General features: G+C 34.1%; 1 protein-coding gene across 1 annotated transcript in view; it reads right to left on the reverse strand.

Moving 5' to 3' along the window:
• Positions 1–26,383, reverse strand: part of LOC145311339 (uncharacterized) — an 88,004-nt gene continuing 61,621 nt past the window's right edge. Inside the window, exons 2-17 of the mRNA XM_080150539.1 lie at positions 18,334–18,534; positions 15,713–15,800; positions 13,397–13,492; positions 11,180–11,270; positions 9,779–9,924; positions 9,238–9,302; positions 8,684–8,788; positions 8,427–8,523; positions 6,882–7,055; positions 6,623–6,637; positions 6,225–6,325; positions 5,469–5,541; positions 4,988–5,041; positions 4,179–4,385; positions 1,317–1,480; positions 1–662 (exon numbers count right to left, since the gene is read on the reverse strand). Coding sequence (XP_080006665.1) covers positions 627–662; positions 1,317–1,480; positions 4,179–4,385; positions 4,988–5,041; positions 5,469–5,541; positions 6,225–6,325; positions 6,623–6,637; positions 6,882–7,055; positions 8,427–8,523; positions 8,684–8,788; positions 9,238–9,302; positions 9,779–9,924; positions 11,180–11,270; positions 13,397–13,492; positions 15,713–15,800; positions 18,334–18,453 — 1,632 coding nt within the window. The 5' untranslated portion in view covers positions 18,454–18,534 and the 3' untranslated portion in view covers positions 1–626. The remainder of the gene's footprint in view (positions 663–1,316; positions 1,481–4,178; positions 4,386–4,987; positions 5,042–5,468; positions 5,542–6,224; positions 6,326–6,622; positions 6,638–6,881; positions 7,056–8,426; positions 8,524–8,683; positions 8,789–9,237; positions 9,303–9,778; positions 9,925–11,179; positions 11,271–13,396; positions 13,493–15,712; positions 15,801–18,333; positions 18,535–26,383) is intronic.

Here is a 26,383-nt window from a genome sequence, read left to right on the forward strand (position 1 = left end):
GGTCAAAGTATCACAAATGACGTCATATTAGAATAGTCCATTATTCTAATATGAAGTCATTTTGAATTTTTCAGCCAAAAGTTTTTAAATTTATCCCCTTTTTTATAGGCACTATAAAGAGCTTCCTCCGCGTATGCCAATAGTTATGTTTATATATTTATTATCAACATTTAAAAGAACATTATTGTCTTTAAAAAATAACAAATATTTTTTAAATGACTACCTGCTTATTTCTGACATAGGTAAACCTATTTTAGTCATTTGTATACCTATTTTTCATGTAATCATTATTATTCATAGCTGGCATCAAAATTTCAAAATACCTTATTATTATTTTATCATAAAAATTGTAATTTAAATGCATTGGTTGCTTTATTTGTTGTATTAGAACATTTTAGTTAAATTTTTGTAATTTTATATTTTCTTGAAGCACCAACATTTTTTCAAATAAGTTTCTGAGATCAATTTTTTTTTATTTGGGTAGATTTTAAGGACTTTCTTTATATTTTTTTTCTCTTTTTGCCTTTTTATTTCATTTTTTAATTTGTTGATATGATATTTTCATCAAATTTAATATAAATGTTAATGATTTGTTATAGAATATATATTTAAATATTTTCTTTTCATTATGAATCTTGTTCAATTTGTTCTGGTAACAACCTCTGAAGAAAAAAATAACAATAAAAATTTTAAAAAATTGTATCTACTTTTGTTATGTCAGGCGCGTTTCACCTATAGTTGAAGAAAGTGGGGGGGGGGTGTCTTGGCCAATAAACAGGCACAACTCATTAATAAGCACTGTTACGACTTTCAGACAAAGGTCGTGCAATCAAAGGGTTGGTTGTATCCGGAGTATTTTTTAGTAGATACATTTTTTCTAGTTATAGGACAATTAACGATGATTTAACGATATTATTTAACTTATTATTCTCTGTATTAAAGTATTAAACTTTTGAGACTAGTGTATTAATAAACAGCCCAATTTATGACTTGTTGAGTGTCTATAAACAGAGAGAGAGAGAGAGAGAGAGAGAGAGAGAGAGAGAAAGAGAGAGAGAGAGAGAGAGAGAGAGAGAGAGAGAGAGAGAGGACCATCGGCTTATTATTACAATAGTCCCAAAAGTTTTATAATAACGTTTATTCGTTTGCTGGACAACTTTGGGGACTTCATTAAATTTTTATAGGTTGTTTCATTAAGTTGAGTGTTTCAACAAAAATTGTAATATACAGAAGGGGTAATTTTGTGTATCATCATTGAGGATGTACATCAATTTATCGGACATTGTCTTATCCCTTTAGATCCCCGGTATTATTACCTGTGTCTCACTGGTCTGTGAGAGTGGGGAGGGTGGGCTGCAGGCCGACACAGTGGAGGGTGTCCCCACAGGGGATACATCTGAAGATTGGGAGGAGTAATGCTCCAGCGGGGCCTCCTGCACCGCCAGGGGAGCCTCCCGCAGCGGTGAAATGGGCTCATTACCTAGACAAAGAAAAATTTATTAAAAAACTTAAAAAATACAATAATAATTTTTTTCTCGTATTCATTCGAATCCGGTGGATAGGAACCGGTTCTCATTCATACGAAAAAATTATGTCTAGCATCGTATTATATCCAGCTTTCTACGAATATAAAAATGTACAATCACAAGATTAAAATTAAAATGATTTGATTTTTTAAGATATTGATTCCTTGGACAACAAAGTACAATGTTATAAGCGAAGCATCTCTATGATCAAGTCCTAAAAATTTAAATATGTCCATAAACATTATCCCGTATCAAGCAGTTTTTCAACACATTTACTTACAATTTTTATTCGACTTTTATGCATTTATATTCTGATTATTCAGTTCTGACACTCCACGAGTATCAATGTTCGTTTGTCCTACCTCTTCAGAGCTTCGCTTTTATGGATGTTGTCATCCTTGTTTTATGTCTAGCAACCATAATATCCAGCTTTCTACGAATGTAAAAATGTACAATCACAAGATTAAAACATTCTATATCCGCGGAAAGCCGTTTATAATACGATGCGAGAAATAACTATTATCGCATTAAATTATAGACAGATTTCCGCGGATATTAAAACAAAAAATTATAAGATTAAATCCTTTATTGTTAGCCTCAAGATGCCGAAGGCACAGCCAAAAAACTGGTTTTAATCTTATAATTGTACATTTTGATATTCGAAGAAAACTGGATCTAATACAAAGCTATATAAGTTTTCTGTAAGGCTGAGAACCGGTTCTAATCCAGCGGATAGTAATCTGTTTCAAAGCCATACTGGATAAAATATTATTAAAAATTTAAAATGGCCCTTTGAGACTCTACTAAAAAGTCTACTCTTTTTTTTCTTTCAAAGTATAGCCTTTTTAAATCAATTTTTTAAAAAACTTATAATTTTGCAGATATTGCCTGAAATTTAAATTTATTTAAGAATTAATAATATCTAATATGTTGTATATAGAAAAATGCGGCTTTTGAGAAGGAAGGAAGAGAATTTGTTAAGTAATAAATCTGTCAATCATAAATGATATTAACAATACTCCCAAGAATTACGGGATATACATATATTTTAAGCTAATATTTTCCATATTTTAGGTAAAAACTTATAATACCGTTCTAAGTAACGTTAAAGCTTTTTATTTTGAGGGGGATAACTTGAGGTGTTTCAAAATTTGAGGGGGTAATCTAATGTCTTTTTAAAAATTTTTATGAGGGTAAGAAAAGGTTTTCAAAGTTATTTTTTTTTTGGAGGGGGGGGTTGGCGGTGTGGCGTAAACACCTTTTTACCCCCTCCCCTCTAGACGTCTATGACTGTTTCGGTACTTTGGGCCGAATATCTCGGTACTTAGGCCTACGTGGCCGTCTACGAGATCTTAAGTGCATGAAGCACAATCATCCTCACTACTTCCAATGAATAAGGCACTGATGCAGTTACAAATAGTGTATTTACACCATGAAACGGTGGGATCAGTCTTAATTCATATCAAGCCAGGAAGTATATAGAGGTAAAAAATCACACAGCTAACCACTCATTCTATGCAGAACAGGATTTTTCGTCACATAACATGTGCCGTGCTGAGGGCATCAAACAATACAAAGGAAGAAAGCGCGTGGGGCGCACACATATGGCTATGCCGCGCTTCGTTGCTTAGATATAATATGATTTCAAACTACAAAAGTCGTCTTCTTCTCATATTTCTAGTAAGGTTTAGGTGGGGGTTCGATCCCGCAAGGAACACACTACATAAGTACCAAGACAATGACGCTTAGGGTAAACTTGAGGTAAAACTAGTTTTGGTATGTATTAAAAGGTATTTACATTGTGTAAAAATGGGAGAATTACTAATATGTAGGTAGTAAAAATAAATATAAGACATACGTGGATATATTTACAGGGGAAAATTTATCTTTAATTGATAATATTGCCTCATCTTATGGTCAATTCGATCATCGAGTTGAAGGAAAGGGGATAAAAAGGGGTTATCGTTATTTTAGCCAGCTGTGGGCATCACTTTATCAGAGTACATAAAAATTTGGTGCAATATCCAAGTAATAATATATCGATTATTGTAAAAATATGTCAGTTGTTTGCCCCAGAACTCTGGTCCCTTGGATCTCTGATCTGTGTGTGTGTATGTGTGTGTTTGTGTGCGTGTGTATGAGGTGTGTTTGAGAGTGTAATCTAACAATGGATTTATTATTACTTGGATCTTACACAAGATTATTATGTACTCTAATAAAGTGAACCACCCTATTTAACCAACCCCTCCCCTTCTACTGGATTAACGAACTGACCATGATAGCAACCTAAATTTACAACAATCTTTCCCTTGACAAAATATCCAGTATATATTATATCCATTACTAGAGGCTTTGCCCCAAGAGGTAATTTTTAAAAAAAATTAAGCACCTCTGGAGCTGCAACCACTACATTTTAAATTAAATGCCCAAAAAATGAAAAAAATGGGGGGGGGGGATTTTTGTTTCTGGGAGAGTTGTGGGTGTCCCACCACCAAGAAAATAGCCTAAAACAACCACAGGACCAGTAGTTATATTCCCTAAAGAATAGAATCTAATTGGTTCAGTGATTACCGAGATCTTAAGGAACAGACAGACAGACGGACGGACTGACAGACATCAAGCTACTTTGTATTATAGATAATGTAACAATACCTGTGGCGGATAATATATTATCCAATGTCAGGGGTGGAAGCATCCGAGATTTTATCCGGGCTTTCGAGGCGCTGCCCCCAGTCACTATGGGGGCGGGGTTGGTGGTTGGGTAATCCTCGAGCGGGGGCGGGGATGAGCAAGGTAGGTCAGGTGGGGGCGGAGAATTCAGGGCGGTTTCCGCGTCTCCGTCGGTTACACATTTTGAGCCTGAACAAAAAACTGGGATCTAAAGGGATAAGACAATTGCCGATAAATTGATGTAGATCCTAATGTTAATACACTAAATTACCCTTTCTATAGATTTTAAATAGTGGTTGAAGTGTTGGACACTCAACTTAATAAAGCAATCATAATTCATTTCAGTCCCCAAAGTTGTAAAACCAACAAATAACCAACGTTATTATAAAACTTTGAGGACAAGTGTATTAAACAGCCATTGTCTCCCCTCTCATTATAAATTCATACTACAAATTATTTGTTTTTATAATTCCGTGGCTATTAGCTAATTTCAAAGACCCAATACAAAATCGAAACAGGGTCGTCCCACTCTTTCGGTGGAATTACATAAACCTCTTTCTTTTATTGTTTACAATATTTTCCAGTATGGCTTCGAAACCGTTTAACATCCGCTGGATAAGAACTGGTTCGAAGCAATGCTAAAAAATCATGTATAGCATCGTATTGCAGACAATTTTTCATTTTATAAAATTTGTACTAGTTTTATTAGCCCGGGCCTTCAGCCTCTTTGGTCTAACAAAACTGGTTTTAATTTTATAATTTTTAATTTTAATATCCGCGGAAACTGTTACCTTTAGTTGATAATGATAATGCTGAATAATTTTGTGATTGTACAACCTCTCCATCTACAAAATATTAAATGGTCAGTTCGTTCATCTAACAAGTGGAAGGGATGGTATAAAGGGGGTGGAAGGGGGGTGTCGTTATTTCAGCCAATTGGGAGCATAACTTTAATAGAGTATTAAATATTTATAGCAGATTTAGAAGAATTAAAATGAAAATATAATTTCTATACACTTAAGTAAAGATTATTATGACTCTGATGTTTAGTTATTAAATAATCAAATATAGAGGTGCACTATGTTTTTATGTTTATTACAAACAATTGTCCATGAATACTAAAATAAAAATCATATTTTTAAACCCAGTTTTGTTAGCCGGTGTCTTCGGCATCTCGGACATAACAAAACTGGTTTTAATTTTAATCACATAATCTTTTATTTTAATGTCCACGGAGGGCTGTCTATAATATGATGCGATAATAACTATTACCTTTGTTGGCCATAATTTTTTCTTGCATTGATGAGTATGAAGTTTCACTCTGTCTCCCCAGTGATAAGGTTCTCTGCAGGGAAGCCTTGACTAAGTCATCATTAAAGTCATAGAGGGAAGGGACATTGGGCTGTTTATTACACTAGTCCCCAAAGTTTTATGTTAAAGTTTTCTTATTCGTTGGCTCAACAACTGAATTTTGATTCGTTAGTTAATTAAGTGGAGTGTCCAAACGTTTTAACCACTAATTGTAATCTACTGTAGGGGTAATTTTGTGTATCAGCTAATAACGATAGAAATATAAGCACAGCCGAGTCCCCACAAAAAAACAATATGCTATCACAAGATAAGGGTTTTTCTTGGGATAGGTAGTTGTTTAAATTATGCATCTATTCAAATACATTTATTATTGGATTTAAATGAAACAAGAAATGGCCGATAAATTAATGTACATTCCCAATGATGATAGTCAAAATTCCCCTTTTATGTAGATTACAATTAGTGGTTAAAATGTTGGGATACTTAACTTCTCAATAGGTACTGAGGGATGGTACAACCGACCTTCAAAGAGAAATCCCCTCTGAACAAAAATGACCCCCTCTCCTCAAATCTTCATAAACTTTTTCTTTTCAAACTAAAATTGAAAATTTAGGGTGGGTGGGAGGAGTAGACACCTCCCCCACTAGTACTTAATATAGTTTTATTGGTTTCACTTAATGTTCACTTTTGATTTTTTGACATAATTAAGGTCCATTCCTTGCGCCCAGTGTTTGAGTCAGTGATGGAAGACGACAATGTAGAATTTGAAACAGCTGATTTTACATCACATGAAGTTGCGTGCTGAGGGCCCTTGCTACCTTCCAGATTGTCACCTGATTGATAGATAGATAGATTGATAGATAGATAGATAGATAGATAGATAGATAGATAGATAGATAGATAGATAGATAGATAGATAGATTGATAGATGATAGATTGATAGATTGATAGATTGATAGATTGATAGATTGATAGATTGATAGATTGATAGATAGATAGATAGGTTGATAGATAGATAGATAGATAGATAGATAGATAGATTGATAGATAGATAGATTGATAAATAGATAGATAGATAGATAGATAGATAGTTGCGTGCTGAGGGCCCTTGCTACACTCCAGATTGTCACCTGGAATTTAGATTGATGGATAATGGAGTAGTAGACAGCATAGTTATAAGCTGTTAACTTTTAAGAAAAAAGAACAATAAAATGTAATACAAACACCTTAGATATAATTTCAGACATGTTCAACATTATTCATTTTTACTTAGCATCTATATTGCTTTCACATAAAGAGTAACGAACATACAGAAGATGTACCCTAATTATAACGTAGCTACGCTGCTTGTATATAAAAATAGAAATCATTTACCTGTCCTCTCACCAAGGCTTGCTTTACGTCCATTGCTACCCAGAGTGGCGGCACTACCGCTAGACCGCCGTGACCGCTTCATGGACCCGTTCCGCATCATGCTCAGCGGCGGCACGGTGACGCTTGTCTCTGTGTAGGTCACAGAAACAGCCTCAGGTACGGTGCACAGTTGACCTAAAGACATATTTTTAACTTCTTATTAAGCTCTTTTCGTCAAATTAAACAAGAATTTTCCAATCGATTTCAAACTTTGCATGATGATTTCAATAACAGTTAGGTACAATTAAGAAAGCGCAGCAACTCTATAATCGTTACCAGAAAGTCTGTACGTCCAAGTTAAAACATGCTGATTTGTTACTTTTTTAAAAACAAATTTTTGTAGGTTAAAATTATCCAATTCATCTGATTTTTTGTATTGATTCCTATTACAATAAGGTACAATGTTATAAGCATCTCTATGTCTTAAAATATAAGTCTGCCTGTTTCATGTATTTAAGCAGTTTTGCAAGAAATTTACTTACAATTTTGTCGAGAATTAAGCATTTATATTTTGCTTTTTCAGTTCTGACACTCTACAAGCGTTAATGTTCGTAGGTCCTTTCATTTCAGAACTTCTCTTTTATGAATGTTGTCATTGTTTTTTAAACATCAAATAATTGGAACTGATGTTGTATTAATTTGTGAAACAATTGTATTCCATAAATAAAATGAGAAAAAAAGTTGTGTTTCTATCTATAGAATAGAGATAGTCTAGAGACACAGTCTCTAAATCAGCCAATATCACAAAATACTCCGCCAAATGTTGTCATATTTGTCCATTTTTTTGGAGACACTTCTTTTTCTGCGCTTTTTTAAAAACACAAATTGTAAAATGTGGGGTTTCAAAGTTTGAGAGGGGTAAACATCCCTTTACCACCATCAATAGACGTCTAAGCATGTAGAATCAGGGAGTAAGGGAGGGGACAATGGGCAATTAATTCAATTTAAGAGGGTTCGCTGAAAAGCAATAAAACCAGATTTATCAAGAAAATTTTACCAAAATTGTAAAGGGATCATGGTAACCTAATTTAGAACAAAATTAGTCCTTAGAAAAAAATCATTTACTTGAAAATTAAATTATCAACACATCACAATGTAGTAAACATTCTGTAATTTATCACTAGAAAAATCTTGTTTAGAACTACCTCAACCCTTCTGATATATTTATAACCCCTAAATTCAAGCGGTTCTTAGATTATTTAATACATAGATATCACAGTATAGTTTCTATACATGAAAAGACATTTTGTTGGGAAAAAATATTTGTTAAAACCAGCGATAAATAACAAACTTTTCTGTCTGCATATTCAAAACTAGCTCAGCTAGTTAGCGGGGCATTGATGCGCAAGTCCCCAAAATCAGTAAGAATCTGCTGTATTCGTGCACATTCCCTTTAAGCCAGTCCCCAAAGTCTGAGACTCCTTAAAAATTGAATATTCGATCCATTGTCCCCTCCCTTACTCCCTGATGTAGAATAGCTTTGCTAGGAAATAAAACATACTATACCTTGATCAATACTGCCATTTTCTTTAGCTAGTAAAGAATCTTTTCTAGAAAGTGGAACACCATTCATATCTACTGAAGGAGGGCCACACCCTGGCACCTAGAATAATATTTATATAATATATATGCTATATAACAGCCACACCTCTAGAAAGTATAACATTGAAACAGTTTTTGTTCTGGTTTTAATCTTATAATTGTACATTTTTATAACCGCGGAAAGCTGACTTTAATACGATGCGATAAAACACTATTCTTACCTGTAATTGATCCCCGGAGCCGCCGCTTGAGCGGCTAAGTTTTCTGCCAGTTGTAGATATAGCGGGCACATTGTACACCTCATTCTTAAACTCAGCAAATGTCACCTAGACAATAAGGATAATTATGGAAATTAGTAGCACAACAATAGCATGAAGTTTGTCTGTCTGTTTATCTGTCTGTTCCGAAGAATAACTATTTTGGGGGAGGGTACCATCCCAAGAGAAATAGCCTCTAAAAAAAATCCCCCATCCCCAACAATTTCTTTAATATCAAAAAAACTAAAACTAAAAATGGGGAGTGGGATGGTTGTTCGACCCCCCCCCCCTTACAATAAAATCTACAAAAAAATCATAGTTATACTATTTATAGCATCGAATTATAGACAGTTTTCCAGGATATTAAAAAGTTTTGGGGCTAACAAAACTGGTATTCATTTTAATATTCGTTGAAAATTGTTAATAATACAATATTACATAATGACTGAGAACCGGTTCTAATCCAGCAGATATTAATCGGTTGCTAAGCATACTGCTATATTCTTTCAAAAAATTACCTTGTCCTTTGGACTTTTAGGCGAGGGAGTCGGGCCTCCCAAACTATTGGAACCAGCTCCGGCGCCTGTTTCACAAGATTATTTATTTATAAATTCTAAAAAGTATTTACTAAATAATAAGTAAAAGAATAGAGGGGGCACAAGCTAGATGAAACCTTGCCCACGGGGTCTAGTTTGTTAGCCAGCAACAAGTTTCACTTTAAAAGAGTACATGATAATCTAGTTTAAGATCCATGTAATAATAAAATTTATTCACCATTTTAAATAAATAAAAAATTATCGGGTTGGGATACAGAAACCCCGGCAACAGATAAACAGCAATAAACTGGTCAACTGTAACGCAGGGCAACTGATATCTTATTCAGATTTTAGTTTTAAAATAGTTATTTCTCGCATGGTATTATAAACAGCTCTCCACGGATATAAAATGTACAATTATGAGAATAAAACCAGTTTTTAAAGTTATGATTGTACATTTTTATATTCGTAGAAAACTAGATATAATATGATGCTAGACATAGTTTTTTGTATGGATGAGAACTGGTTCTAATCCATTGGTTTTGAATGAATACGAGAATAATCATTCCTGTGATGCTAGGTTTCTTCATGGCTGAAGGTATAGGTACAGGTTCTTCTGGGGGCTGTTCAGGATCCTGCTCCTGGTCCTTGATGAACGGATGACCAGACCTAGAATAGATAGATAGATGAAGGTATAGGTACAGGTTCTTCTGGTGGCTGTTCAGGATCCGGTTCCTGGTCCTTGATGAACGGGTGACCAGATCTAGAATAGATAGATAGATGACCCGACCTAGAATCGATAGATAGACAGATGAAGGTATACAAGTACAGGTTCTTCTGGTGGCTGTTCAGGATCCTGCTCCTGGTCCTTGATGAAAGGGTGACCAGATCTAGAATAGATAGATAGATAAATAGATGAAGGTATAGGTACAGGTCCTTGATGAAAGGGTGACCAGACCTAGAATAGATAGATAGATGAAGTTATAGGTACAGGTTCTTCTAGAGGCTGCTCAGAATCCTGGTCCTGGTTCTTGATGAATGGATGACCAGACCTAGGAAAACCGTTCATTAGCTACTCCTTTCATATTAATTTGGATTATATGATTTTGTAGGCAATAATTGATTGATAAGTTATCCTTTTTCTAAATGTTTGCTCTAAATCCAAATATTTTTTGCTTGATGCTTACTGGTTCTTATCCACTTCAATTTAGTTACAGCACAAAACAAGTTTTACATCAAAATTACCCCACAAAATATTCATGTAGAATTTCAGCAATTTGAAATGGAATTAGTTTGCTAAATCACAGCCTCTATATTAACTACTAGCGGCTACGCCCCTAGAGGCCTCTAGTGGCACTTTAAATGTTTTTGTTTGATAAAGTCTCTACTATAATTTTTTACGTACGATACCTCTTCATTTGACGTTGAAGTCTCCTAAACGTTTATTAAAATTTCGATTTTTTGGTCATTTCTCTTGGGAGGGTGGTGGTACCCTCCCCCAAAATAGTTAAAAACCTTCCCGGGACTTATGAGAAGCTACCCTGTTAAGGAGAACCCGATCGGTTCAGCGGTTAGCGAGATCCTTCGGTACACACAGACAGACAGACACACAGACAGACACACAGACAGACACACAGACAGACAAACATCCTGTTACTTTAGTATAAGGATTTAAGCTGGCAAATTGTATAGACAATATACATATGACAATGTTTTTAAAGGCTGTAGGCAGTAAGCGGCAGCCATTGTAAAATTATAAAAAATTGTCAAAAATAAAATTCGGTTAGAGATACAAAAATTTCAATTTACATGAAATTTATCCAATAAAATTCGCAAAATAACATTACATTACAATCATGTTGATTTGACAACTCCTTCTGACCCAAAATGTCCATTAAAACCTCAGGAATAGCAAATATTCTACCTGGTTCTGGAGAGTCGCTGCTTCACATATTTGGACAGCTCTTCTTCCTCTTTAGCAGTGATTATGCGGTTCACCATCACCATTAATAAACCTGAAAAAAATGCAGGGATTTTAGAAGCTTGTAAAGTCACTTTTGAAAGAGGTTGAAAATGTCTACACTCCGCTTGCAAATTTTTTTTTTTTGGAGTGGGGAGTTTAGGTGTTTTTTTTCCTAGGGGCATATTTTACATATAGAGTATGTAGTAAACCTTCCTTTAAAAAAAGGAAAAATGTATTCAAATTCCCAGCTATAATATTGAAAGAACTTGAATAAAAAGGTTTATTTAGGTATTACTATTCACAAAGAAGCAAACACTACATGGTTCTACAGACAATATTATAAAATTTAACAGTTCAGTCAAAGCCCTTTTAAGTCTAAATTGTGCTGTAATAACAAAACTTATTTTGTCCATGGGTCCAATTTTTGTATTGTTTGATTTTGAGATAAAAAGCTTGAAAGTATTATTTGCCAGGATAATATTTGTCATACCAATATTCCAGGGATCTAAAGGGATAAGACAATGACAGATAAAATGATGATACACAATTTAGCCCCTTCTGTATGTTACAATTATTGGTTAAAACGTTTGAAAACTTAACTTAATGGTCCAACCAATTAAAATTTAAAAAACAAAGTATGAAGCTAATGAATAAAAAAACATAATTATAAAACTTTGGGGACTAGTGCAATAAACGGTCCATTGTCCTCTCACTCCCTTCTAATATTTACAACAACAAAAAGTCTCAAACAAGGATATTGCCGAAGTAGCGCAACAGCAACAAGCTTTTAACAATTTAGGTAAAACAGACAAAAGGACAGTAAAGTATTAAACAGTGTACATAGTCATAGTCAAATTTAGTGATTTAAAGTAAAACAATAGAGAGGAAAGGGGTTAAATAACTGTATGTTCCCACCCCGTGGACCCTGTGTCGACTTTAAATTGGGGCTTTGAAAATTAGCCAATAGCATGAGAAATATTTACACAGCCAGGTACTACAAAAGAGCTTCGCTATTTTGATTACAAGTTGGCTTTGGTAAAAATTTTATAAAATTTAATTCAATTTGTATAAGTTCTAAAAAGCAAACATTTTTTGTAGTAGAATTGTCAATAAAAGAGTTTAAATGTATCAATCAAGTGCCAAGGATTTGCAAAGATGCAAAAAGTGTGCACAGAGAAAAATCCTTTTATAAAAGTAACAGAATGTCTGTGTGTGTGTAGCGAAGAATCTCGCTAACCACTGACCAGTGCGACGAAGCCCAATCTGTATTACTTTTGGGTCACTTTTGTTCCTGTGACGTCATATAGATTTCGGGAAAGAAAAATGGAAGGGGGGAAGAAAATCTCTTCAAAGGAAATGGGAGAAAACCCCATTTCAATAAAAGTTCCCAAGGTTGTTAAGCCAACGAATGCGAAAACATTATTATAAGACTTTAGAGACTAGTGTAATAAACAGACTAACGTCCCCTCCTTCCCTGTAAACAGGTGCAACAATGTGCAGTAAAAGACTTTTGACAAAGTTCAAGCAATTAAATGGTTGGTTTAAACTCCACATAAACTTGTGGAGTAGCAACGCTCTTTAAATATTAGTCTGCAAAAATTTAGAATTTTAGTTGAATTATCCATTTTCTAGATATTGGTTAAATTTATTGAAAATTTAGCAATTTTTTACATTTATTTTCTCTCTCTTCTTGTGATTGGTATGTGTTCTTATTTTATTAACTTAAAATTAGCGGCTTTGCCCCTAGAAGCCTCTAGGAGCAATTAAGGACGGGGGAGGAAATAAAGTGGTTGGATTGGGGGGAGGGGGGTTAGCCAGCTAAAAGTTTCACTTTATTACAGCAAATGATAATCTGGTGTAAGATAGCAGTAAGAAATAAATCCATTCTATAAGGACGTTTGATGGAATGGGGAAATGACCCAACCCTCACATTTTTAATTTTAGTTTTTAAAAGAGAAAGGAATTTTTTATCCTTTTTTTCTAAAGCTATTTGAGTATTGGACTTATCAATTAAAAATAACGTGTTTAAATAAACTGTATTGATTACTCTTTGGTATTTGAACAAAAGTAGAAAAAAATACTATACCTATAAATATAAAAATGACTCTAACTCCTAGGACGGACCGACCCTAATTATAGAAAAGCTTTGCTTCTTAACCTAAAACTAAAATACTGTACCTATAAATATAAAAATGACTCCGACTCCTAGAAGTCTGCTCCAATCCGCGTCTATAAGGCTACTTGGTATCATCGAAGAAAATATCATCAAAAATCCTGAGTAATGCGAAATATATCTATAATACAAAGTAGAACGATGTCTGTCCGTTTATCTGTCCATCCGTCTGTCCCTTAAGATCTCGGTAACCACTGAACCGATTGGATTCTACTCTTCGCGGAACATATCTACTGATCCTTTTCTTGGGGCAAAGCATCTAGAGGCTAGGGGCGAAGCCGCTAGTCATTTTAAAAAGTAGCTGAACAGGGATTTAAATATATAAGACAATGGTAGATAAATCGATGTACATCAAAAATGATGATTACTCTCCAAAAAATACTTCTACATTTTGTTTACCATCATTAGGGATATATAAATTTATCGGCTATTGTCTTATCCCCTTAGATCTCTGATTATGACCCATTATGTAAGTTTAATTAAACTATTTTTAATAGCTATACTAATAATGAAAATAGCTGTCCTTGATGAGATATTTTATTTTGTCTTTTTACAGCATTTTTCTCGTAAAATGTCCCCCTCATATAATGTAGTGATGAAACAAGGATGACAACATCTATAAAAGCGAGGCTCTAAAACTGTAGGAATACGAACATTCACACTTTTAGAGTGTCATAACTGAATAATCAGAATACTTGAACCAAATATTTTTAGTAAATTTGTTGCAAAACTCACTCATTAAATTCTGTTTAAGGAAATAGTTACATTTTTAGGACTAGTTTATAGAGTAGCTTCGAAAATATCATTGTACTATGGGTTGTACAATGTACAAGCCTTCAATGTCATAACTTTTCCATTTTAATCTACAGAAGGGGTAATTGTGTTAATCATAATTTCAGGTTTACATCAAACTATTGTATTTTGTCTTATCTATTGTTGGGCCGGATACCGGATATCCGGTATCTGCCCTGATATCACGCAAATTTCCGTATAACCGGATATCCGGCATTTGAAACCATTCGGATATCCGGCCCAACCCTAGTCTTATCCCTTAATATCCCTGGAGGAATTATGGTTGGGCCGGATATAAAGTATCCGGATATTTTCAGTATCCGGTATCCGGCCGGACATTGAAAATGGCCGGATATCCGGTCAAACCCTAAGAGGAATGTAAAAACATTGCATTGCAGTAAAACCAGATGTAAACATAGTTAGATTTTAGCTAGGGATCTTAAGGGATAAGACAATGGCCGATAAATTGATGTACATCCCCAATGATAATACACAAAATTACCCCTTATGTAGATCACAATTTAAGTTGAAATGTTTGGACACTCAATTTAATGAACCAACCAAGCAAAATTCAACAAAAGTGGTTGAGACAACGAATAAGAAAACATTATCATAAAACTTTGGAGACTATTGTAATAAATAATCCAATGTCCAATATTAGCACACATAGATAAATAGAAAAGCGGGAAAGAAGATAAAAAAGGAGATAGAATGAGAAAGAACAATAATAAGTAGATAAAAAATAATATTCATTAAGGTGGGGAGGGGGGGGGGTTGAAAAGAGATCTAAAGGGGTAAGACAATGGCCGATAAATTGATTTATATCCCCACTGCTGATACACAAAAATACTCCTTCTGGAGATCACAATTTGTAGTTGAAATGTTTTGACACTCAACTGAAATGATCAATCAAAATTTATTTAAAGATCCCAAAGTTGTTGAACAGTGATCTAAAGGGGTAAGACAATGGCCGATAAATTGATGTACATCCCAACTGCTGATGCACAAAATCACCCCTACTTATTGAAATTGTCGTCAGTTTAAGTTGCTAACATGGACATTATTTATTGGTCAGTTCGTTCATTCAGTGGAAGGGAATAGCATGGGATAAAGGGGATGAATGGGGGGATCGGTATTTCAGCCAGCTATAAGTTTGACCTATTAGAGTACATGGTAATCCAAGTAATAATGAATCTATTTAAGTTTAATTTAATCCTTGTAATAAAGTAACAGGATGTGTGATGGTCTGTCTGTCTGTCTATACCGAAGGATCTCGCTAACCGCTATACCTATCGGGTTCTCCTTAACATTAACAGGGTAGCTTCTCATAGGTCTCGGGAAGGTTTATAACTAATTTTAGGGAGGGTACCACCACCCTCTCAAGAGAAATCACAAAAAAAATAAAATAATTTACGCTGAGACTTGAACGCAACATAGATATGTTATACTATTTTTTTTAAACCAAACATTTAAAGTGCCACTACAGGTCTCTAGGGGCGTAGCCGCTAGTTAGATATATTTTTGCATGCCTAGAAGAATAAAAACCACCCCCATATGAAAAGTTGTGAGGGAGGAATCACTTTGATTTGTGGGCGCTACCACTGGGATCTCCTCCACCTAAAATAGAAAAATCATAAATATACGGCGAATAAATATATAACCATCTTGATCCCCCTACTGGGGACCTTTTTCGTCTGCTAGAAAGTTGCTTTCTGTTATTTTGTAGCGATTGGCTATGCTAATATTCCCGACGCTATTGGTTAATTGTCAAAGACCCATTTGAAAGTCGACACAGGGTACTCGGGGTGGGGACATACAGTTATTTAACTCCTTCCCCCTTTAGTCTTTTACTTTAATTTACGGTTTCCGAAATCAAACTGAGTTTTTTAGTTTTTGGCATCAGCCAGAAGGAGAATGAAATAGTTATTTATTATAAACAGCTTTCCGCGGATATAAAAATGTACAATTATATACAAAACCAGTTTTTAACCTCCAGATGCCGAATACACGGGCTAACAAATATTATTATATATATATATATATTTACATTGGAATTTTTTTTTATAATTTTTAATTTTACTTTCCACGGGAAGCTGTCTATAAAACGATCCGATAAATAACTATTTATTATCTAACCTTACCAAATACAACTATTAGTATTCCATAGCAAATAATTTCTAAGAATATTTTTTTATTATTTTCCTAGTAAAGAAATGAAAGACTAATCCGCAAGAAACTGGTAAAGACCAGCCGATAGAAATTAGATATTATTGTTTTGGTAATTTTCAAGAACAAAAGTATATGTCAATTGATCGAAAAAGTTCTCGCTTTTATTGTAAAATTTTTCAAAACCTTATATAAAAGTCACTGAATCTTTGTGTGTGTGCGTCTGTCCGTCTGTCTGTTTGTACCGAATGATCTCGCTAACCACTGAACCGATCCGATATGTTTCTTATTTACAATGCAGTATCTCATAGGTCCAGGATAGGTTATTATTTGGGAGGGTACCACCACCTTCTCAAAAGAAATCGCCCCTAAGAAAAAATAGCGAACCTACCCCCCCCCCCATTCACCAAAAAAATATTCTTTTACATTTTCTTCAAAAACTAAATTGAATATATGGGGAGGGGGGGGGGGCTGACCTCCATCTCTATCTCAAATGCCCATAAAGGCCTCTAGGGGCGTAGCCACTATTAGATAAATCCTCACAATCCTACAAAGTAGTAAGCTTTTTTGTCTGTAACGAAGGAGCTCGTAACCACTAAACCGATATGGTTTTAATTTGCAATGTAGATTCTCATAGATCCTGGTATGGTTTATAACTATTTTGGGGAAGGGTACTACCACCCTCCCAAGTGAAATTGTCCCTTGAAAAAAATGCCCTCTATTTTTACCTTTTTCTTCTAAAAACTAAATTGAATATTGGGGGGGGGGGGTAGACTTTCCCCATCTCTATCTCAAATGCCCATAGAGGCCTCTAGAGGCGTAGCCACTAGGATATATATCCTATTATACAAAGTAGTAAGCTTTTTTTGTCTGTAACAAAGGAGCTCGTAACCACTGAACCGATATGTTTCGCATTTACAATGTAGTTTTTCATAGATCCTGGTAAGGTTTATAACTATTTTAGGGTAGGGTACTACCACCCTCCCAAGGGAAATCGCCTCTAGTAAAAAAAGTTTATCATTTTTTTATTCTATTTCCTTTCCCTAATTTCTCTGATATCCACTTCTGAATAAAAGTTTTTCTAATTATTCTTACCAACTTGTCAAAATTAGCACAATATACAAAACTTTATTATTCTTTTTTTCTTTCTTTGTAATACTACTAGCGGTTTCGCCCCCTAAAGGCCTCTAGGAGCACTTGGGGAGGGGGCAGTTGATTCCCAAAACCCATATTTTTTTCTAGATTTTTTAGGAGGGGTGGGGGCTGGAATTTTTTCTATGGGAGGGTGGTTGTTCCCTTCCCTAAAATAGTTATAAACCTTCCCGGGACCTATGAGAAGCTACCCTGTTAAGGAGAACCCGATCGGTTCAGCGGTTAGCGAGATCCTTCGGTACAAACAGACAGACAGACATCGTTCTACTTTGTATAATAGATGTCTAATAGAAAATAAATAAGGATGAGAACATCCATAAGTAGCGAAGCACAAAAACCTCATGTAATGGACAAACAGACAGAGTGAGTTATAGAGAAGATGTTCAGTATAAATAACAAAGAAAAAAGAGAGAGAATATGCAAAAACTATAAATAACGTTTCATGATTTTGAAGCATGACAAACGGACAAAACACAGATTAGATGCACAATCATAGGAATCTTCACTAAATATCTGTCTATCTTTAATAGAAGCCGAGAAAATCAAATTACTCCAATAGTGTTACAGACTGACTGACGGACAGACACAGTAAATTATAGAGTAGCTTCGCTATGAAAAAAAAGCAGAGAAAAATATATTAGTATATTTTGGTGCTCTCCCATTAAGTACTTGTGTAGCATTGAAACCCCACCCTTAAATTTTGAAAATTAATTTAAAATAAGGAAGTTTGTTTTAAACTGACTTTAAGTAATGTATAAACAGACAAATATAACTATTTTTAAAAAAGGGAGAACACCAACTTATTAATAAAAAGTTTTTTTTTTCAACTTACCTCTCCCTCCCAGCTGGAACGGCCGCTTTCCCGCCGAATCTTGCTCAGCCGCCGCTGTTCTCGTTTCTCCCGCTCATGGCGTATCGCCATGGCGCTCTGGATGGCCGAAGTCAGCGGCATCGTGCGCTTTCGCGCGCGCCTATGCGCGTTCCAAAGTGGTCGAAGACCAACTGATGATTGTTGTAATGCCTTCAGAAATACCTGAAAAAAATATGGATTTTTATACCTTCTTGTTTTTTCTCTCAAAAAGGCATAAGAATATTAATAGTAGAATTTCTCTATACATTTAGCAATTAATCAGCAATATATTACTAATTACTTTTCTTTCATTTTACAAAAGCGGAGCTATAATTGAGGTATGTACGTCTGTATTTAACCCTTACAGATCGGGACCCAATTCCCACCTTAATAGATCGGGGGGGGGGGGGGGGGGCTCATAGAGCCCCCCCCTCTATCTCGGCTCCTGGTTCAGATAAAGACGTACAATTTTTTTCTGGTGGTTCATGTGTATTTTTAGAGAAAATTACTTTTTCTAGTCATAGCAGTCAGACCGCTCCTTAGCCGCTAAATTTTAAAACAGCTGTAGAGCGGCCAATTTTGCAGCTAGGATGACCAAATTTTAGGACTAACTTTTATTTTTCATAACAAAAAAATTACTTTTTCTGATCATATCCGAAAAACGGCAAATAACGGAAACCGCCATTTTCGGCGGCTACGGCGATTGGCGGCGCAAATTAATATTTTTATCTGTTAAATCGGTTATAAAGTCGTTCAGGGAGCGGTCAAACGGTCATAACACCACTTTTCTCAGATGGTCATTGATATCTAAGTATTCACCAAAAAAATTTTAGGTTTCTACCTTATACACAAAAGTCATAATGTAGAAATTAAGATTTATTTAGAATTTTTTCTATTTTTTTTTGCTACCCAACCGACTTTGACCGGACACCATGACCGACACAGACCAGATATCCTAATAAAATCAACTCTTGCCGATGTATAATTACTAAACTTAAAAAGTCATGAAGTTACAGCTCTCCATCTTATCTACAAAAAAAATGAGATTGAAAAAACTAGAGGGGGGGGCTCTTTGAGCCCCCCCCCCCCCCCCCCCCCCCCCGATCTGTAAGGGTTAACGGTTAGCTCATTTCGTTAATTATTCAGACATGCTAGAATTGTCGATTTCAAACTTTAGATAATGATTCCTGTAGTTTACAATTTAGAAAGCGTAGCAACTCTATAAGGGTTATCAGAAAGTCCATTAGTCCATTTTAATCATGCTGATTTTTAGCATTATGACTATAACTTTTAAAATTCTGTATTGACGTAATTTTTGAGAAAGTTTCTATACAAATATAACTTTAGGCCTCGAGGACACATAAGTAGTTTCACTTTAAAAACTTTCATATCTGTTCAACGGTTAGCGAGATACTTTGCTTCAAACAAATTTATCTTACTACATTATTTAATGATATATTCTGTATACAACATATCAAATTTTGATTTCAGAGCTTCGCTTCTATGGATGTTGTCATCCTTGTATTATAAGTGGAGAAATGCTGTATCATTAACTGTATAAATACTAATATATTTAGAAATAACAGAACGATTATATCCAGATTTAGCGTAGTAATGTAAAAAAGTACTTATTCTTCAAAGTAGAAACAAATCGGTTCAGCGATTAGTGATCATTTGTTACAGACAGACAGACACACACACACACTGCACATAGATAGACATTCTATTACTTTTATATAGGGATAATAAGTAATAGAAAAATAAATAAACAGACAGACTGACACTTACAGCTTGTAGATCAACTACTATAATAAATAAACAAAGATGACAACATCCATAAAAGCAAAGCTCCAAAACGGTAGGAAAAACGAACATTAAGACTTGTATAGTGTCAGAACTGAATAATCAGAATATAAATGTATAACAGTCGAAACAAAATTGTATGTAAATTTGTTGAAAAACTGCTTAAATACAGGATTGTGTTTTAGGACATACTTACATTTTTAGGAGATGCTTTGCTTATAGCATTGTACTTTGTTATCCTAGGAATCAGTATTCCAAACATCAGATTAATCGGATAATTTTATCACATAAAATTTTGATGTCAAAAAGTTAAAATCAACATGTTTAAAATGGACGCACGGATATTCTGGTAACGATTATAGAGTTGCTGCGCTTTCTAAATCGTACCTAACTACTATAGATATCACGGCGGACAGTCCGACCCTAATTATAGAGTAGCTTCACTACTAAAAATATTCTTATTGCAGAGGTACAAAAATAATAATAATATCTGAAAATAAAGGATTAGCCTACAGAACACTCACACACATTTACCCACTCACACACACTCACACACATACACACACACACACACACACACACACAAAAAACACAAAAACACACACATACATACACACTCATATATGTTTATGTTCAGCAATAAAAGAATTTATAAATATCGTATAATAAAAAAAAACCATAAGGCCAATTCTGTACAAAAAGTCTAAGGGTTGTTGTTTGGTTTACCTTATCTTGTTATATAAGTAGTAAGGTTTAAGTTTTCAATAACAATGAACTATTTTAGGTAAGTTTCACATCGGTTCTGTGATTGTTTTAGACTATTATTTAGTTTTTAAATTTTTGGATGGCTTGAGGCTATTTTTCTAGCCGCTTCGAATACAGAGCCCATAGTTGCTGAAGGCGTAGCCACTAGTTTTTAAAAAAATCTTTAGATTATAAAACTCGAGACTCGACAAAGTGGCTGAAAATTTTAGTCGTGAGACGTCAATAGATAATCCATCTCTTTTTTCCCCAATGCTCTTCTCATCTCACCTTTTATGACGTCACACGGCTCATTTTCTCATCTATGTGGTAATATCACATATCTAAGAAGTTTAATTATAATTCATTAAATCTATTGAAAAACTTCTGGTGAATGTAATGATACTTGTTTTTGTTTAAAACAAACAAGAAAATTAATGCTTAAAAGATTCGCAATAACACTTTTTTTACAATCTTGCAAAATTTTATTCAGATTACCATTGCCTATATTATTGGCTTTAATACATATTTATGAGGCTTCCTTATTATAATTCTTCCCAATAATAATAATAGTATGAGTAGACCAGAGAAGTGCAAAGGTATAATATACATTTACTTTACAGGATCTCACTCCTGGCTTTTAGCATTATTATTTTAGTACTCCTGGCATCCAGCATTATTATTTTAGAATCTCACTCCTGGCTTCAAGCATTATTATTTTAGTATCTCACTCCTGGCGTTCAGCATTATTATTTTAGTAATCCTGGCCTCTAACATTATTATTTTAGTATCTCACTCCTGGCTTGCAGCATTATCATTTTAGTATCTCACTCCTGGCGTTCAGCATTAATATTTTAGTATCTCACTCCTGGCCTCCAGCATTATTATTTTAGTATCTCACTCCTGGCCTGCAGTATTATTATTTTAGTATCTCACTCCTGGCCTCCAACATTATTAGTTTAGTATATCAATACTGGCAATCCAGCATTATTATTTTAGTATCTCACTCCTGGAATCCAGCATTATTATTTTAGTATCTCCCTCCTGGAATCCAGCATAATTATTATTTAGTACTCCTGAGTACTGGCAATACTAGTACTCCTGGCTTCCAGCATTATTATTTTAGTATCTCACTCCTGGCCTCCAGCATTATTATTTTAGTATCTCATATTTTAGTATCTCACTCCTGGCTTCCAGCATTATTATTTTAGTATCTCACTCCTGGCCTCTAGCATTATTATTTTAGTATCTCACTCCTGGCTTCCAGCATTATTATTTTAGTATCTCACTCCTGGCATCCAGCATTATTATTTTAGTATCTCACTCCTGGCATTCAGCATTATTATTATTTAGTACTCCTGGCTTCAGCATTATTATTTTAGTATCTCACTCCTGGCTTCCAGCATAATTAGTTTAGTACTCCTGACATCCAGCATTATCATTTTAGTACTCCTGGCAACCAACATTATTAGTTTAGTACTCATGGCTTCCAGCATTATTATTTTAGTTTCTCACTCCTGGCATCTAGCATTATTATTTTAGTATCTCACTCCTGCCCTCCAGTATTATTAGTTTAATATCTTACTACTGGATTCCAGCATTATTATTGTAGTACTCCTGGCCTCCAGCATTAATATTTTAGTACTCCTGGCTTTCAGCATTATAATTTGAAGACTCTTGGAGGCTTGGTTTTGCTTCAGGTTTTAGATCTCTCCATGCACCTTGAAACATACTCTGTTTATTGCGGTGTAGTTTTCATTCCCTCATCAGACAACAAACTCTTTGATTGCACAACCTTTGTATGGGAAGTATTAACCGTGTATTATCATTTTAGTACCAAAGCTTCTCTATACCTCTGAGTTTCAGTCTGACAGAAACTTAATTGTGTCTACTTCTAGTAAATACAATTAAGCATCTGATTTATAACTCACTTTGTCCATCGATGGACTAAAAAAAATGATTTTTTTTAGCTGTTATTTAAAAAAGAAGCCAGAAATTTTTAGAATATTCCACTGACTATTGAGTAACTTTTGTTATCTTGATATGTTTGAAATGAAACTATGATGTGTCTCTTGTATAAATATATATGATATATATAGAATGTTATATATAGATATATATTGAATCAATATCCAATAACAAAAATAGGAGAAGTGTGAGGAATTATTGTTTTTATTTTATTTTCTTTATTTTATCAGCTCACTACTTTATTTGGTGCTAGTGATTTATTGTTATATTAAATTGTTTATGGAAGGTTTGAAATTAATTAGAATACTTTAGAATAATGTTAGGAGGGTATATTTGAATGATGAATCCTGTAATAGTTAGGTACGGTTTAGAAAACGGAGAAATCTTAGGTCCATTTAAAACATGTTTTTAACTTTTTGACAACAATTTACTATATGATATAATTTAATCATCTGATGTTTGGAATAATGATTCCTGGGACAACAATGAACAGTTTTAAAAGCTAAGCATCTCTACGATTTAATCTTAAAAACCTAAGTATAAACTTAAACCATCAATATTTTAGCAATTCTGTAACAAATTTATATTCTGCTCCCTAAGATCTGAGACGTTTGTCCTACTGTCTGATTGTTAAAGAAATATAAATTATGAATGTTATATTGTTAAAAGCGAATCTTTTCTATAATAAGGATGTTAGAATTGTCCTATCGATTTCAAACTTTGCATGGTGATTCCTGTACTAGTAAGGTACGATTTAGAAGGCGTAGCAACTCTATAATCATTACCAGAATGTCAGTACGTCCATTTTAAACATGTTGATTTTTTACTTTTTTTTAACAACCAATTTTAATGTGATATAATTATCCGATTGTTCTGTTTTTTTTGTATATTGATTCCTGGGACAACTGAGTACAAAATTATAAGCAACTCTATAATCAAGTCCTAAAAATGTCCATAAAAATTATCTTGTATCAAGCAGTTTTTCAACAAATTTACTTACAATTTTGCTTCGACTCTTATATATTTATATTCTGATTATTCAGTTCTGACACTATACAAGTGTTAATGTCCGTTTTTTCTTACCGTTTCAGGGCTTCGCTTTTATGGATGTTGTCATCCTTGTTCTCTTAATTTTGAAGAAAAAAATATAAGAAAGAAGAAAAAGTATAAAGATAAGAAAACCCGCAGAAATATGTTGGAAAAGTGATAAAAAGCTGAAAGTCTTCTAAGGTTAATTCCAGGAATTAAGAGTATTATAGCTTAAAAGTTAATAATACCTTCGGGGGGTCCAAGCTTTTTCATTTTTTTTGGCGGGGGGTAATCTTTATATCAAATAGGCAAGGACTTCCAAGGTTTTAATTTTTTTTTTTTTTTTTTTTGGGGGGGGGGGTGGAAATTCACCCCTTTACCTCAACCCCTCCCCCCCATTGGACGTCCTTGAATACCTTAACTTCTTTCAAGCCATTAAATAAAATAAACTGAGGGGGATGTGGTTATTTTTTTCTGTAACTAACCTTTACGGGGGAGAAAGCCTAAATTATCCCATGTGACGTCATAAAAATATGTCTAAAAAAAAGATGAGCGGAGATATGGGAAAGGAAACTCCTCAAAAAAGAGATGGATTTTTATGTCGTCTCTTACGGGGAGTTCCAACCATATGTTGCTTTGAAGTACCCAATAACATGACCTAAAGTATTAAATAAACAAATTAGAAAGTTTTAGGCTATTGAATTTTTAGATTGAACTATTGCGATTGTTTAAGGATATTTTTCTAACTTTCCTTGTCTCTTATCTCAACCGCTAGTCCTATAACATAAAGTAGTAAGGGTTTTCTTTTAATCTTAATAACTACTAAACCGATTGAGTCCTAATTTTAAAGGAAGCTTCATATTTGTCCCTGGATGGTTTAAAGCTATTTAGTTTTCAGATAAGTCTAGGGATGGGATGGTTTTTTTTAACCCCTTTAAATACAAATCCCCTAGATGCTTTGGGCGCAGCTACTAGTTCTTATATAAAGTTTAACCTTTATCTTTTGATTGCAAAATTACTGACTAAATGAAATTTTTCACAGGATGATTCTTGAGTTAAATGTAACACCAACGTAGAACCAAAGAGGATTTGGGAAGCTTTTCCAAATGTCAAACATATTGGTTTGATTGATTGATTGATTGATTAGCCATAGTTTCTTAGAATTTGGACCTAAGAAGTCATGGAGTAGGCTGAGACACTTTTGTATAGCCACTAGGGCTTTCAAGCTCCACGTTCAAGCACATTATGACTTGACCCGCTATCTCATGAGAGCTACTCATTATTACCTTACCCTCGCCGAGTATGGCATGTGTCCCAAATTAAGTCGCCGTAATAATGACGCTCTCCGCAGAGGAGCTTGGGATAAGGGTAGTATATTGGTTCGTCTGTGCTAGTCATAATTATTATCCTTTTTTCCTTTACTTACATTCCAAATTAATTTTATATTCAATAGGCTTTTAAAACGCATTTTCTTTGAATTTTTTTCGTTGCTATAGTACTAAGGAGCTCTAATCTTTACTAAAAATATGCTTACATAAGCAATAATGTGTTTATTCTTTATAAACTTAATTGATCTTTTTCATTGAAATTGCATATTTACTGTGAAATCCAGATATCATATAACTATAGTAACGGCTAGCAATAGTCGTACTGCAGTGAGAGAGGGGACAATGGGCTGTTTATTACACTAGTCCCCAAAGTTTTATAATAACGTTTTCTTATTCGATTGCTTAACAACTTTGGGAACATTAGTGAATTTGATTGGTTGATTCATTAAGTTGATTGTACGAACGTTTCAACCACTTGTGTTATTTTACAGAAGGGGTAAATTGTGTGTATTATCAAATGGGGATGTACATAAATTTATCGGCTATTGTCTTATCCCTTTAGATCCCTAATATTTACTGTGAAATCCAGATATGATATAACTATAGTAACTGCTTGAAATAGTCGTACTGCAGTGACCATTAGACCTACAATATTAAACCATAATACCGTCTGTTTTATAAATGATAAGCATGTAACAAAATATAACAATATTAAATTTTAGAATTGTTACCATATATGGTGTTTTGCTAACCTTTTTTCAAAAGTTTAATTGTTTGTTATTTAATCTTGCATCAACTAAAAGTGGTTTTACATTTAAATATTGTATTTCACAAGTGCATAAAATAAATAATAATAAAACCCCTTTTAACACTAAAAACCCTCATTTTACCCCCTCAAAATAAAATATATATATATTATATTACCCCCCTAAAAACATTTGAAACCCCTCATTTTACCCCCCCATTAAAATAACAAAGCATATTGGGCTTTAAAAGCATCAAATTGATGAAAACAGGATGGATAAGACATGCCAAGAGCTAAAAATGTTATCCTGACCAAACATATAAATATGAAGAAGACCTTTATGTAGGAAGGGAGGGGACATTGGGCTATTTATTGCACTTGTCCCCAAAGTTTTACTATAACGTTTTCTCATTCCTTG

The sequence above is a fragment of the Acartia tonsa genome, unplaced genomic scaffold (genome assembly GCF_053477335.1).
Source record: "Acartia tonsa isolate MP-2025a unplaced genomic scaffold, ASM5347733v1 sca6, whole genome shotgun sequence".
Classification (NCBI taxonomy): domain Eukaryota; kingdom Metazoa; phylum Arthropoda; class Copepoda; order Calanoida; family Acartiidae; genus Acartia; species Acartia tonsa.